Raw genomic sequence first — 15,638 nt, forward strand, 5'->3', positions numbered from 1 at the left:
AGATGATCTAGCCGTCCTAGATGGTTGTTGACCAGTGATCTTTCCGCTTGTTCTTTAACGGACACTCAGTAATCTATCCTGCTCTTGGGGCTGATAGGAGCTGTAGCGCCGCAATACGTTGATGGGTTCTCTTGAAATTGACTTTAAAATTGCCTTTGGATCTTATTGTTGTGTTTAAACTTCTAGTACAACTTTCTGATAAAAACTGCCATTTGAGATTTATGTTTTTTATGGTTGTTAATTTTCATTGGGGAAAGAAAAATTCTCAAAGTTTTTCAGATGATAACCTTGTTATTTTTTAGGTACAGTCTCTGTTTTTTTCTTCTTCTTCTAGTCAGGAATGGCGTTAGCTTAATGTTGACTAGCCTGTTGAGTACACTACCCGACTTGTTGTTAAAACAAGTTTTATTTGAATAATGCAGAGAGCCTTTTATGAGAAAAAAAACACAACAATTAATAGTATTATTTTCTGAAACCCTAGGTGAGAAACCGTTTCCGTGTGAGCTTTGTGGCAAATGCTTCTCTCGGAAGGCCATTCTGAAAAGACATGAAGCTTCCCATATAACGGATAAATACTATCAGTGTAATGGTTGTGGAAAATCTTTTATGGATCAATCACAGGTACATTGGACCATTTATTTTCTTGGGACTTCGTTTCTGTCTTGCTTCTCCACTTCTCTTGGTACATTCACTGTATTCTAATGTTTTTATATGTTCCGCCCTTTTTTCTATTGTTAACTAGCCCCAAAGCAAAAGCTGCTTTTTGAGCATTAATTTTTGAGCAATTGAGCATAGAGTTGGATTTTGAATGTTTGCTCTAAATTGTGTAGTTTTACTTAAATTTATATTAACAGTTTGTTTGTCTTTATCTACTAGTGTCACCGGGGAAACGTAGAAGCTTCGGAGATGGCTGACTTGATTGGAAATAAAATGTCTAGTGCCCTTTTTGAAGGGCAAATGTGATTGGAGGACAACCTGTCCTCCTATCGTGCCATTTCCACCTTTGAGTACCCCCGTAACTCCTCCTGGTATTCAATCAATATTTTGTGTTAGCTGTTTTGTTCAAAATATAAATATGCCTCCATAGTTGACATGCTCCATGCAGCCCCGGGGGGCAAGTGGCCGAAAATACGCAAATTTTTGATTGTTCACAGACAGGTTTCATTTATGAAAAGTGGGTATGTTTGGTCTCTGTTGTTTGTTTGCTTGAAGCTATTAGGAATTGTCCCCTGCATCAAGGGACCTCAAATTTGCGTGAAGGAGAGGGGAGGGGGGGGGGGTGTAAATTGTCCTATATCTGGCCCAGTTATTTTTCTTTTTTACTTAATTTGGATGTCAAATATGTAAATCTAGGCCAAGGAGACTGGAATGTTCAACAAAATAAAAGTTGTTAAAGGCATAAAAATTCTTATTATGGGAGAGAGGGTGGTAGGAAACCCAAAAGAAGGCTGGAAAAGCTTGTATCTCTCGTTGGTTTAAAACCTGCATTTTAAAATCTATATGCCAGAGGGACTTTGTTAAAGAAAAAAAGAATAGTGGGGGGGGGGGGTTTCGAAACTAGGCCAAAAAATTTCAAAAGACGTGTCTGGGAATTTTTGATCTATTTAGAGCCCAATGCCCAAAAATAAAATTTAAATAAATATTGTTTTGCCCGCAAATAGGGCCTGAAAAGGTTTCGAAGTATTCCTTTTTTGTTTTATTCCGAATGGCTTAAAATCTATATCCATAAGCCCCTGTGTCAAATCCTCACTGCGAAGATTTTTTAACAAAATTGTGATTTGTCAGGAAATGGGACCAAGACTTTTTTTTTTTCCAAACAGCATGAAACTTTTATTCTCAAGTCCTTGTGCCAGCGTTAGCTCAAATGCACAAACTTTTTCTTTTTATCCAATAACCGTGAAAGTCATCTTGGATCGGTTTGCACTAATGTTTTATGGTTCACTTGAGAAGGGCCAAAAACTTCTCGAATGGCTTGGAACGATTCTACGGGTCTATGGGTCAAAGGCACAACAGAGTCGACTCAGCTCTAAATGAGTTTCTGAAGAAATCTAAGGAAGGTAAACAGGAAGGGTGTGCAAAAGCATGGTTGGTCCTCACCCCCCCCCCTTTGCACTTCCTGGCTGAATGGCCTTAAAACGGATATCAGCACCGCTGGTAGGGACTGTAAAGTCTAATGTCGTATTTTTTTTTTATCTTCGTCTTACTTATAAATGTAGAGTAAAACATAGTAAATATAATTAGACATAAACAAAAAATAACAGCAAAAAAGGAAAAAAAATCAAGCTTATTTAAAAAAAAAACTTTTCAAAATAATGAACAAAATTGAAATAAATGAACTCAAGCGGACAGTTGGAAGTTGGGTAATTTTATATATATATAATATATATATATATATATATATATATATATATATATATATATATATATATATATATATATATATATATATATATATATATATATATATATATATATATATATATATATATATATATATATATATATATATATATATATATATATATATATATATATATATACATGAAGAAAAAAAGAAACTGTTCAAAATACATGTCGTTAGAAAAAAAGTGAGTCAAAGGATAACATTTTAAAGGATAACATTTATAAATAGTAAAAGTCCATTTGGATGTAATTTTCTCTGTTTGCTTTCGTTATGCTAATTACTGCAAATCTGTTTCTCTCTCTAGTAGTTTTTATGGAGAGCGTGTTATAAAAGACACCAGTGACGACTGTTCAAATTCTTCATGAAATTTGAACTGATGAATATTTCACGGATAAAAATCCGAAAAACTATTTTAGCTTGTATTATTTCATTTGGTTAAATGGCGGATATATATATACCTCTCTTTCTTCAATTAAGAAAAAAAAAACAAGTTTTTCTTTTACTGAAAGCAAGGAACAGCATTAAAACGTAAAAATGAACATAAATTATTCCATGTATGATGGGGGCTGATCCTTCCTCAACGTCGCTCTTTATGCTAAAGTCTTAAAGTTCTTTAAAAATGCTTCTAATTCAAATTCAACAAGTCGTGCGTTTAAGCAGTCTTTCTTAAAGAAATGTGACGAAACGTCAAACATTAGCGTAAAGAGCAAGGGGTTGAGGAAGGGACGCCCTCCCCCCTCTTGTGTACAGAATAATTTCTGCTCGATTCAATTTTTAATGTTGCTCATTACTTTCAGTTGAAGAAAGTTTTTTTTTTTTTAATTAAATTTCTGACCGTTTTTTAAATCGTGCCAGGGAATACCCTCCCCTCCCCCGTGTAAAATTCTCCCGGTAGACTTTCCTCCCCATTGAAAATTCCACTCACCTGCAAGAAATACCGTCCCGAAATTTTACATTTATCACAACAGTAAGTAATTTTTCCACGGACTGTGGGGGTAATGTCATACCCAAAGGCAGAATTAGTGGACCTTTCAGCTGTGGTAAATCAAATGACTATCTCACAATTTTGATCAGATATCTTTGGGGGAAAAGAAGGCATGGGAAGGGGGCTAGTTAAGGATACTAATAATTTTAGATCAAATGAACCCTCTCCCGATCTTCTAAGATTACTGGTTCGATGTGATCAACTCCAAAAAAAATTGCAAAATACCACATTTTTGCATACAGGAGCTTGAAACCTCTACAGTAGAGTTCTGATATGCTGAATCTGATGGTGTGAGTTTCAGTAAGATCATTTGAATTTTGGGGGATGTTTCCCCTCTTTTTCGAATATTGGGCAAATTTTCTCAGGCTCGTAATTTTGGGTGACATTAAACTTGATGAACTTAATGTATTTTGAATCAGTATAAAAATTCAGTTCTCTTTATGTATCTGTTGTTATCAAAATTCTGTATTTTAGAGTTTCAGTTAATATTGAGCTGATTTTTTCTTTACTTACAGTTTTATACCATGGACTGTTTGATTATACTTCAGTTTCAATAAATATAATATTTTTCTTGAGTTATGTTCATATTTTGTAATGATAAAATTAATGATATATTCTATATTCTTACATGTATAATTTCTGAAAGATTCTAATGCGATTTTTCTTCTAATCTTCCCACTTTTTAGTAAATTAGTATTTCATGTCGTTTATATTATATTTTTTTTTATGTAAATGTCTCTTCACTCAGATGGCTTGATCAATAATTATCTCCGTTTTAGAGATTTTATTTACGGTTTTTCTTCTAATCTTTCCACTTTTTAGTAAATTAATATTTCATATAATTTATATTATAATTTTTATTTTCTATTTTTATATAAATGTCTCTTTCCGCTCAGAAGGCTTGATCAGTAATTATCTCTGTTTGAAAGATTAATACGTTTTTCTTCTAATCTTTCCACTTTTTAGTAAATTAATATTTCATGTCGTTTATATTATAATTCTTTTTCAGATAACAGTAAAAACAAACGAACTAATATGTTCTGTCTGCGGAGATCAACTGACAACAGTTCTATTTATCAAGAACAAAGAAGAACCCATTGAATCTGAACAGCGTCCGTTTCACTGTTCCTTTTGTGGGAAAGGATTTAAGTTGTTCTCTAATATGAAATGCCACGAACGCATCCATCTTGGCCAAAGACCTTTTAAGTGTTCCTATTGTTTTAAAACATTTACTACTAGTTCAAATCTTAAAGTTCATGAAAGGCTACATACTGGCGTCAAACCCTACCAATGTTCCATATGTGGGAAGAGTTTTATTACGACTTCTAATTTGAAGCTGCATTTGAAAAGCCATAGGACTGAGCAGGAAGTAGCAGGGATTTTCGTTGAAGTCTAGATATATTTTAAAATTAAGGCTTATGTTCCCTATGTAATTATCGCTGTCTTATTTTTCTGCTCCTACAATTTTAATACATCAATTGAAGACGACAATTTTACTCTCATTCCATAGCAGAGATTGAATTCTATCCAGCTACCGAACTACATTTATTTAAATTTGACGTGCATAGTTTTGTAGATGAAAAATACGCTGAATATTTGTTGAAAATTGTTGGAAAAAGGACAATTTTTTTCCTTTTTAAGCAAATTTAGATCTTTCTCCAATAAAAAGTTTACGTAATATCATAATACTGGCCGGTGAATTGATAGAATTGAGCCTAATGAATTCAATGATATGGGTATGTCTTTTTGGTGCAAGTTACGGCTATAGGATTGTCGCAAAATCACTTGTTTCAGAGTGAATATAAACCTTAAGAGGTTTCATTTTAGAGGATTAAGATACATTTTCTCTTTTTATTTGACGATACAGAATAGCCATAACTGAGAGCCATAAATAAATAATAAACAATATTTTGTCTTTACTTTGCGTTAAATATAATTATGTCTGCTCTAGACGGGCATTTTATGGTGGCGAGAGCCAACTTGTCATGTGAGCTCGCTTTTTTGGCTTAATTTTCTCAACGAAAGGAATTGGTTTTGGTATCCGTTCTCTAGCGTTTTCATTTTTTGTTCAATTGGAAAACGAGTGTTAGTCTATCCTTCTCTAAGGACAGAGTAGTACACTTCCTGGATGGAAAGAAGTTGTAGTGATATCTGAAAAAAACTATATGGGCGTTCTTTAATCATAATAGTTCTTTTGTATATTAATCCTGGCAATTTGACATTAATTCTGACAATTTCTTTTTTAAAGAGGATGAGTGAGAGGAAACATGTGTTTTGAATTTGTTGCAAAAGGCTTTGACATTTTCATTTTAGGGTAAATATTCCTATAAGATACAGTTCTTGTAGAGTGTTAACAAATTTGAATGGCTTTTCTGTTTCCCTTTGCTTTTTCAAATATAAAAATGTGAGATTGGGTTTGAAATTTTAATCTGATAAAAACCAGGTTAAAATATAATTGGGGGAAATTTCCTTCTTTTGGAACAAATGGTTCAGCTTGTATCTAATTTTTTTATTGAATTTCAAACTCTTGGAAGCAATCTTAACTTGTGCTTACCGCGAACGGAAACGCAGTAACCTATATTAAGCTTAAACTGCTTGAGCGAAGGAGATTTTGTGTTTGATTGTCAGACAAACGTCCGTTTTGTTTAACAAAGACACGGTCTGCATATTGGAAAATGTTATTGTTTTTTGTTAACTCCAGATTCCATAGCAAATACAGAGCGATTGCTATTTTAAACAAGAATACAAGTGTTAGCATAGATATAAAGAAATACTTAATAATCTGACATAACAAAATAGTAACAGCTATTGAGAAGAGCTAACTCATCGTAGCTTCCAATAGAACATGGATTGAAAACACGATTAACGCACAAACTGGGATTTGGAGCAATTTCCTTATGGCTATTCTGTATCGGTCGTATTATTTGTGTATGCAACACTAGCAAAAGTTTTACTATATATTTTACACCATCACCTTACTACAATAGAAAACATAAATATTGTCATCTGTGAGCAATTCGTGTTTACAAACTGGCATAAATAATCACTTCATAGTAGCAAAACTTTCATACAATTAATATAAATATTTAAAAGTCAACTGACCGTTACTATTTACCTTTTGTAAGTCTACTGATCAATGTTGTATCATCCTACTTACATCAGACCTTATCTACATGTGAAGTAAAACCAGGAGTGTTTGTAGCTCTAGACGATGTGCAGGAGATCGTATGCCTACTGTGTCTCGAACTTTTACCTGGACAGGCCAAGTTTCAAAACCCCACTGGAATTCTAGCTAGATGGATTATGAAAATCCAAGACCTAGATTACAAATTTGAATATTTAATAGGTAAAAAAAATGCAGCCTGTGACTACTTGAGTAGATTCCCAGAAAATATCCCGTCGGAAGCCGAGCAAGAAAAAATTAATACAATCAATACCAAGAGTAAGCGCAAATACAAGAAAAACAAAGTTAAAAACAGAATAAAAGAAAATGATAACAATTATTGTCGCTTATCCTTCGAAAAAATAAAAAAAAATCAAAGTAAGGACGAAATGTGTCTAGCACTTATTAAGTATTTTGTGAACGATGATGCGTTACCAGATGATTTTAAAACTATTAGAAAAGAAATAGATAATTTTCATTATGATCTTGACGAAGAAATCTTATTCAGAATTATGACAGCTGAGGCAAATAGAAGCCAATCTCAATAATACCTGTATTACCCCAAAACTTAATAATACCTGCTTTCGAATACTTTCATTCAGATATAGTTGGACATTTAGGAATAACTAAAACCTTCCATAAATTAAAAAAATATTTCTATGTCCCGTCGGCGATAACAAAACTTAGACTCTTTAAGTACATGCGAAGCATGTAACTTGAGAAAGAACCCCCAAAATTATCTTAACCCCCTAATGGGAAGAGTCCTGGTAGCAAGGTTCCCCTTCGACATTATCTAATTTGATTTGTATGGAACCAGTTTAGGCTTACCTGTTCCCAACAGGGGTCATAATTGTATTCTTTCAGTTATAGATCACTTCCGGATTTACTTTTGCAAAAGCTTTAAAAAACCAAGGCGCGTACGCTACGAGTTAGGCGTTAGTGAAATTATTTTTAAAATTTGATATTCCTAACAAGGTAATAAGCGATAACGGAAGTAATTTTGTTTCCAAAGTAACCAAAGATTTCATGAGTTTTCTTAACATAGAGAAATTTGTGACATCTCCTTACCATCCACAAGCTAATGGCAAAATCGAAAATAGGCATAAAATATTCTCGAATGTCTTAAGCATTTATACAAAAGATAACAGGAATGACTGGGATCAATTCCTACCGTATTTAACCAACACAATCAATACTGCTTTTTCGGAGACCACTAAAGAGAGTCCTTTTTATTTATTATTTGGTTGCGACTTCAGAATACCTTGTGAAGATATTATTGAGTCCCGAGAATATTATAATAACACAAGAGGATTACAAACAAGAGTTCATAAATAGAATGAGGAAAAATTATAAGATAGTTAGGCAATAGTTGTAAAAAATGTAAAATAAGCCAAGAGCTAAGAAACCTACCCACAGTTAAGGGGAAGATAGATTTTAACATTGGAAATTGCAACTACCTAAAGAATGAGGCAGAGACGGTAGTCGAAACACTTTCCAATAAATACTGTGGACCGTATAGAATAATCAAAAAGTACGATAACGATTGTCCTTTTCAAATGGCAAAACCCGATAATGGAAGAACTTATAAGGCACGTGTTAGTCGAATAAAGAGCCAAATTCCCAGAAAGATGGGTATCGCAACCCACGTTTATCGATTCTTCCGACGTGAAAGACAAACCACCATGGTGGAAGTTTGCCGAGCTAAAACCCTTTAATTTAAAACAAGATTATTTTGAAAATGATAGTGACGAGAAAAACTTTGAGGAATTCTTATCAATGAAAAACCTAGTTGGTCCCAAAAGAAAGTCCCTAGTTCCAGCGAGAATAAAACCGCCAAAAAGTCCAAAAAGTTCATTGTCGGAAAGTTCAAGAGATTTAGATTATACGATATCCCCACAAACCCAATTCTTTCCTGATAGAATTTCTACCCCTTGTCCCCCCAAAAGATTTCCAGACGACATGTTCTCAACATTTAACCCATTAGAGACCCCTATCACTACAGAAGGATTTAAACACAGCTGTAAAAAAACCGAGTAATATTGTAGAGAAAACTCCTAAATATACAATAAAAACAAATCTACGAGAATTATAGGACTTGATAAATTTCCCCGAAGAAACAAGGCAAAGTACATAACTTTGGAATCAACCTCCCAGGGATGCCCGACAAGGAAAGCATGATTACATAACTATGTCTAAGGTTAAGCCTAAGGAGCTGTCTTATTGAAAGAACACACTAGTGCAAGAAAAGCCCCACCCCCCCTCCCCCGAACACACAGAAATTAAACAATGGATGAATCCTGCAAAAACTTTTGATTCTTCTCAAACCTCTTGAGATTCTTTCATGTCTCCCAAGTCAAAAATTAAAAATGAAGAATTGAAGAATAAACCTTCTACTTCCAGAGGAGAAAAAATTTACGAAAGAAGGGCAGGTTCTACCTAAAAAACGCAAAGTGCCACGCCTAAAAGTTGTAACGCGGAATCATCTGATATCATTTCCGAAGAGTCTTACGGCGAATCAGACCTGATGGAATTTAAATAAACAGGAAAATCAAACCCTACCCCAGTGACCACTAATGCAAAATAAAAAAAATTAAAGTGTCAGGAATTCCTTAAAAAAAACAATATAAGGAGTTTGATGTTATATCGCTGGCAAAACCTAAAAAGAAAAAACCGCAAGAAACCGAGGAAAAAGTAACCGCACAATCAGGTAGGACGATCGAAAAACCGGACAGATGGAAATACCCTTAGTCAGTACAGAATCAAGAAATTTCTATTAGTAATGTGTCATAAAGAAATAATAATTTAAAACTCTTAACCTACGAAAAACAAAAAAATTATAATAATTATAAAACTACTAAGGGAAAATTCAATCTTAATTTACAAAACCTCCCTTCCGCTAAGATTGTATCCAATATATTTAAGTATGTGTACAGTATATCCAAGATAAATGCTCGTACTGGAATCACATTTTGCATAACCAGTTCTCTTAATACATTTCAACCTAAAGGTCTACCTGTCCCACTCTAAAACAATGCATCGAGCCCAACTGGAAACAGCCAGGGTGTTTGCTTGGCGACTGGGAGCGTGGTGGAGCATAATAAGAAAATTTGCACGGCCATACTTCGAGGCGGTAAGCTTGACCCCATCCTCAAAATGAAGTAAAAACATGCAAGTAAATCCACCAAGTCAGCATTAGTGAATATACAGTGACAGTGGATTCAAAATATTAGTGATTAATGAGTAACGTCTGAAATGAGAAGCTCGTGGTCGGCTGATGATGACAAGTGGTGCTTAAAGTCCTTTTTGTCGAATTCCGCCACCGGGGTCGCCCCCTTTCTATACACAACTGTGCCGCTACAAAACTGAATAACGAATGCCCTTCCCCCAAACACTTCAGCTGCAGAAACATGTTACTCAATCAATATAACAGCCGAAGATAAACCTGGTATGTCGAAATTAAATAGACGGATTCCATACCGTGGGAAGTTTATGTTCCGGCTCGCCCACGAACAGTGTTTTATTTTGTGTGTGGGAGAGACGGTCCCTAAACTCCTCTACGAAGATCAACCTATATTTCTGCGAAATGATCCATGGAACCCATCCCCCACTCCTCATTATGTTGTGTCGTCGAAATTAAATGGATGAACCATATATCGTGGGAAGTCTGGGGTGGAGCTAGACATCGAGTAACATTCGGTTCTATTTGAGGCCTGGCTCTGCCTAAGGTTCTCTACGAAACTCAACCCGCGTTCTAACAAAGATTGATATTACTAAAAACCAAAAAACTACCAGTATAAAAGTGTGTAATTATAAACTGATCACTTTCAGATCATGACAACAGAACCAGGGCCTATCCGAAAGGCGATAATTGATACGGAGTTTATTACAATAACGAACGCAAAAGAAAACATTATCTATTCAGCAGCCATGCTGGTGGTCGATGACGAAGGAAGGGATTTATACGCAAAAAACTGGGATCCAACTAACAATCTCAAAGGGTATGCACCCCACACTTATAAATATGGCTTAGCGCTCGCAAATACCCCTAAATATCGCCCGGCTAGAGCGGAGGTTAAAACAAAATATAGAAAAAGAAGCGCAAAACAACTTGGTTGTTTACAAAATAAGGCGTCTACAAAAGAATCTAAATATCATATATTTTTCATTCTAAGGGACACACTCAAACAGATCTTTTACTTCTTGACAAATGTCGTTCTCCAAAAATTTGCTATAATCTAGAGAAAAATCCTCGATGTGTCAAATATTTAGGCATACATCACCCTTTATTAGGAATTCAATATTATAAACAGTTTTTATTCGACCCTGAATCTGAGGAATATAAGCCCCTAGGTAGTAAATTATTTCTGAAACGTAAAAAAACACACCAAAGAAACAGAAACGCCTATAAAATTAATAACAAAAAAATTAATAGAAGATTCTAAACTCTAGACCTAACACGAAAAAGAAACGAAAACCAAGTCAAATAAAAATTATAATCCCCTTAGGAACTTCGATAATAAGAAGTTATCTTAATTTCTACTAAAATGTATCAGTCGTTAGAATTAAAATCACACATTTCCAGATATACCAACCTCTGACGACCTCTTGCGTATCGTCTTTGATGGCCCGGTGAAAAATCGGAGAGATAACTTACATGGAACATTACTAACTCCACTAGGTAGAATATTAATTTATTAACAAAAAAAATATTATACAATTCCGCAGTTGTCCGCAATTATATAAACCAGATTCAACATCCGAAACATTGCGATTTATGTCCCCACAATGTTTTCTTACGCATAAAAAATGTCATAGTATGAATAACATAAATAATTCATTGAGCGAATATGTATTAGTAAAGGTAGTGGAAGAACTAAATTTCACCACACTACATTTTCTCCTAAAATCACCTAGAAGTCCCCTGGAAGATAGAGTAATATTATGAGTAATAGCAAGCTTAGTATATTTTAACTTTAGTGCACGGGCAATGCTAACAACACCTGAAAGCATTAGATTAGCGACCAACATGGCGTTCAGAATTCCCTTACAAAAAATTCCAATGTCCAAATATCCCCTAATTGCTGAGTTTATCGCAGAAAACTTTTGGCAATCTAAAGATGAAAATGGTGTTACTACCATTTGTCCCCTTCGATTTCTAACACTATTAATAGATCATGGTTATAATCTACAAAATGGAAGAAATTTTCTTAAGAAATTGTATAACAACTGCTGGAACTTTAATGACATAAACCCAGAAAAAAATCCAGCACATTCGAAGTAACCGCGCAAGATTATAATGATATAAAGGAAATTACATTAAACTTCTTTGAAGAAGATGAAAATTTCGGATCCAAAGTATTCCCCGGTTTTTACATTATTGTACGTGAACAAAAATGTTGCAATGCATCGCACCTACAATTGATTTTTAGAGTAGTAAAAGTCACAAATAATCCGCTTTCCTTAGCTGAACGGTGTCGCAAAGTAATTCGAGAAAATATGCAAAAAAGAGATATATCGAATACATTGAAAGGCCTATACCTTCCAAACGAGCTGTCTGTCTATTTGATGCATTTAGACACAGGTAAAAATAACGAAAATAACATAGTGTGTGAATTGAAGCACAAATGTGTCATCGTGGGACGTTCATGACTTAATACTATGCTATCGTTGTTAGAAACACGCGACGTATTACCGAGATATACGTCAATATTAAAACTAAATACATATGACTATGGAAGGAATCATGTATAACAATAAAAGTATCAAAAACAGTGTCCTAAATTATAAACTCACAAGATAACACCATAATCTCTATTTCAAAGGTTTCTTTCTAAAAAAAATAATAAGTGAATCAACACTAATAAAATAGCGTATATTTTAAGCAAAGTTAAAACAATACATTTACCTCAATGTTTAGTGTAATAACCCTACTATTGATTATAGACCTTGTTTTAGTATAGACTCTACTAATCCTAGTAATAATGACGATAAAATCTTAGTGGAACGTTTATATTAAAAAAATAGGTTCCCAGCGTATTTATGTTGATTACTCTATAATTGAATAACTTAGATTCAAAAAAATAATAATAATGAAAATATATCACTCTTGATGCATCAAAATAAAAAAATATGATATAAAACTAAGTTGCATTGTATTTATAGGATAAGACTTTAAGGTATCTCATAACCAATCACAGATGCATATAACAAAGATAGTAAAGATAAAACTTCCATTACCATTCTAAACCCTAAGACAATTCACAAACGAAATTTCTATATTATACTTATAGTTCAGTTTTGTTTGGCGAATACAATAAACGATTTCTCATATTAAACTAAAATGAATTAATACGTCAGAGTAGCCCAAATTTAAAATTAAAACATTCAAATTAAAAAAAACAAATAAGTACTAAAGTAAATAAATCCTGTAAAAATAGATAAATTAATAATAAATTAATTCTAGAAGCAAAGAAAAAGATGAGGCTAAAGAGTGTCATCATAATCATCGTTGTTCACGCAGCAGCCCAGGATATTGCAAAGCATGGAGTATTATTTAAGCATGAGAATTCGTTGCTAGCCAGCCATAATGAATGGATAATTTTTAGGAAATTGGACCCCAAACCCTTCAAAACCTTGTTCCAACAAGTGACAAAACTAAAGATAAATGCGAACGAACTCAAAGAATCGATATTTAAATTCCTAAGGTCAGATGAGGGATTACAGGCCAGTAAAATAATGCATAGTAAAGATAACAAAGAGTTCCCAATTCCAGTTATCCCCAAACTAACTTCAAAATTTGTAATAGATGACTTTGACTAGAAAATGGCAGAAATTGACATGGCACTAGGAACCAGCACCAAGGAAGACAGAAGGAATAGGTCAACGAATAACCTTGACTACTCTTCAAGAGACTTTGCTGCAATAAAATCTATGGAAAACCCTAAATTATTGACTACTAGGAAAGGAAACCTCTATGATGGAAATTACGCCATCCTGAACGAATAACAATGCCTATGGACTTTTCTCAAGGAAATATGGCAGAATCATGCCGAGAACAACGTCACTAAACGGACATCATCTAAAGTAAGAAAGGAAAATAGCAACAGATCCCTAAGAATACAAAGCACCAACCTAGAAGAATCAGACAACTCAAAGAACAAGTTCTCAACTACCCAACAAGACTATGAATATACAAATCCCACAGAAGGAAATGAAAAAGATATCACGGCAACCACACCTACATATGAGACCCCAGCCAAAGAGATACAGTCTTCGATATCAGAAACTACTGCAAATACAGTATCAGAATTGATCGAACTTAGTGGAGAATCACCTAAAAATCTGACTATATTAACTTATCTAAAACCTACGACATTTACAAAATGGGTATGGTCGACAGGACCCACATTTACACATGCCAATTCTATTGGCAAAGTATTTATAAAACATAGAGCGAGAATCCCAATAACGCATACCGAAGTATAAACGATAAAAGTTCAAGCGCCTGAGCCAGAAGAAAAGAAAAAAAAACATGAAAAAGAGGATGAAGATAATTCCGTACATAAAAAGTGTTGGACAATAGACGGCAAACGTACATGCACCAGACTAGCCATGGCCGACGAACCGACAAAAGAAGGTATCGAACCATTACCTGATCTAAATGAGAAAAACGCTCAGTGAGTATCAAACCATAAAGCTTTCTTAATATTATACAGACAAAGATTACAAGCCATATTTGAATTATTCAATACGGAAATACAAAAATTAAAACAAAGTACTACAAGAATTTTTGAAATATTCTTTCGAAGAAGTAAATGCCGAAGATCTAGAAGCTTAATTCCCATCATTGGAGAACTCACCTCCCGCCTTTTTGGTTTAACAACGGAGTAGGACTTAATCTTCCTGAGGGAAAATGTAAAAAAGTTGAATAATGCCATGAACATAACATTACACGTCCAAAAAATACAAGCTAGTATAGCAAACTATCAAAGAGATAAAGTCGAAATGATATCTACGAAAATCTCAAAAACTGTAAATGTAATGAATTATTTAAGGAACAAAGTGGATCGTGCGGTTACGGACGCGAGCCTTACCATGTTATCACTTGATAAAATTACCGTGTCACTACCAAACCTAGCGACAGATGTTAGTAAGTTCGAATTCGAATTATTTGCCCTCCCTGAAGGAATTTTGTCATACGACTTAGTAGATCCTTCTAACCTAAAAAGTATTTTAGACGAAATAAAAACGCACCTAACATTCGGTTTACATTACCGACAGAGCCAGAAATATCAAATTTATTTTTTTATTATACAAAATTACAAGTCCACATCACGGAAATAAATGAACAATTATTCGCGGTAGTAACGATTCCATTGATAAATCAACAATCCATATACGACTTGTACAAAATTTCTACCTTCCCTGCTAATAAAAAAAAAGACAAATTCATTTATGACTATCACACCCGAAGCAGAATATTTACTTGTTGATCAAGATAGAAGAAAATATTCCTTACCTAATCCACGAGACCTAAAAAAGTACGTGTCATTTAAAAACCTAGTATGCCAGTTAACGTTACCTATCTATAATGTCAAATCTGGATCTTGTATGCTAGATATATTTTTAAAAGACACTCAACAAGAACAAATCCCTAATTCTTGTGAAGCTGTGATAGGAGGTACTGAACAAGAAATATTCATACATCTTAAAAATGATCTTTGTTTATTTTCCGTTCCAAAAGAAACTATTGGATTTTTGTCTTGCTAAAATAATACTTAAATAATCAATCCAAGTTATAGAACCGATTTAATATTAAAAGATGTTGGTTCAATAACAATAAAACAGGGAAGTCGACTCGTAACTACAGAAAGGACAGTACAAACACCACTTATAACTACAAGCACAAATACATTAAGTCCTAAAATAACCAATCTTAAGGCAATCAACCTATCGTACACTATCACTATGGTCCTCAATATGGTCCAAAATGGAGAAGAAAAGAGGAACATTACCGCTTACAAAAATAAGAGAAGCATTGGATTCCCAGATTCCCCTATTTACTAATGAAGACCAAAGATTAATGT

General features: G+C 33.9%; 1 protein-coding gene across 2 annotated transcripts in view; it reads left to right on the forward strand.

The window, feature by feature from the left end:
- The window catches only part of LOC148950298 (uncharacterized), a 32,152-nt gene extending 27,201 nt beyond the window's left edge, over window positions 1–4,951 (forward strand). The window contains exons 6-7 of one of the 2 annotated variants that reach the window (XM_089091542.1): window positions 482–621; window positions 4,399–4,951. In XM_089091542.1, coding sequence (XP_088947668.1) covers window positions 482–621; window positions 4,399–4,785 — 527 coding nt within the window. In that variant the 3' untranslated portion in view covers window positions 4,786–4,951. The remainder of the gene's footprint in view (window positions 1–481; window positions 622–4,398) is intronic. The other variant, XM_089091543.1, reaches the window with a different exon arrangement.
- The last annotated feature ends 10,687 nt before the right edge of the window (window positions 4,952–15,638 follow it).

Source organism: Artemia sp. Qi Xiang Cuo, chromosome 7, assembly GCF_049724085.1.
Source record: "Artemia sp. Qi Xiang Cuo chromosome 7, ASM4972408v1, whole genome shotgun sequence".
Lineage (NCBI taxonomy): Eukaryota > Metazoa > Arthropoda > Branchiopoda > Anostraca > Artemiidae > Artemia > Artemia sp. Qi Xiang Cuo.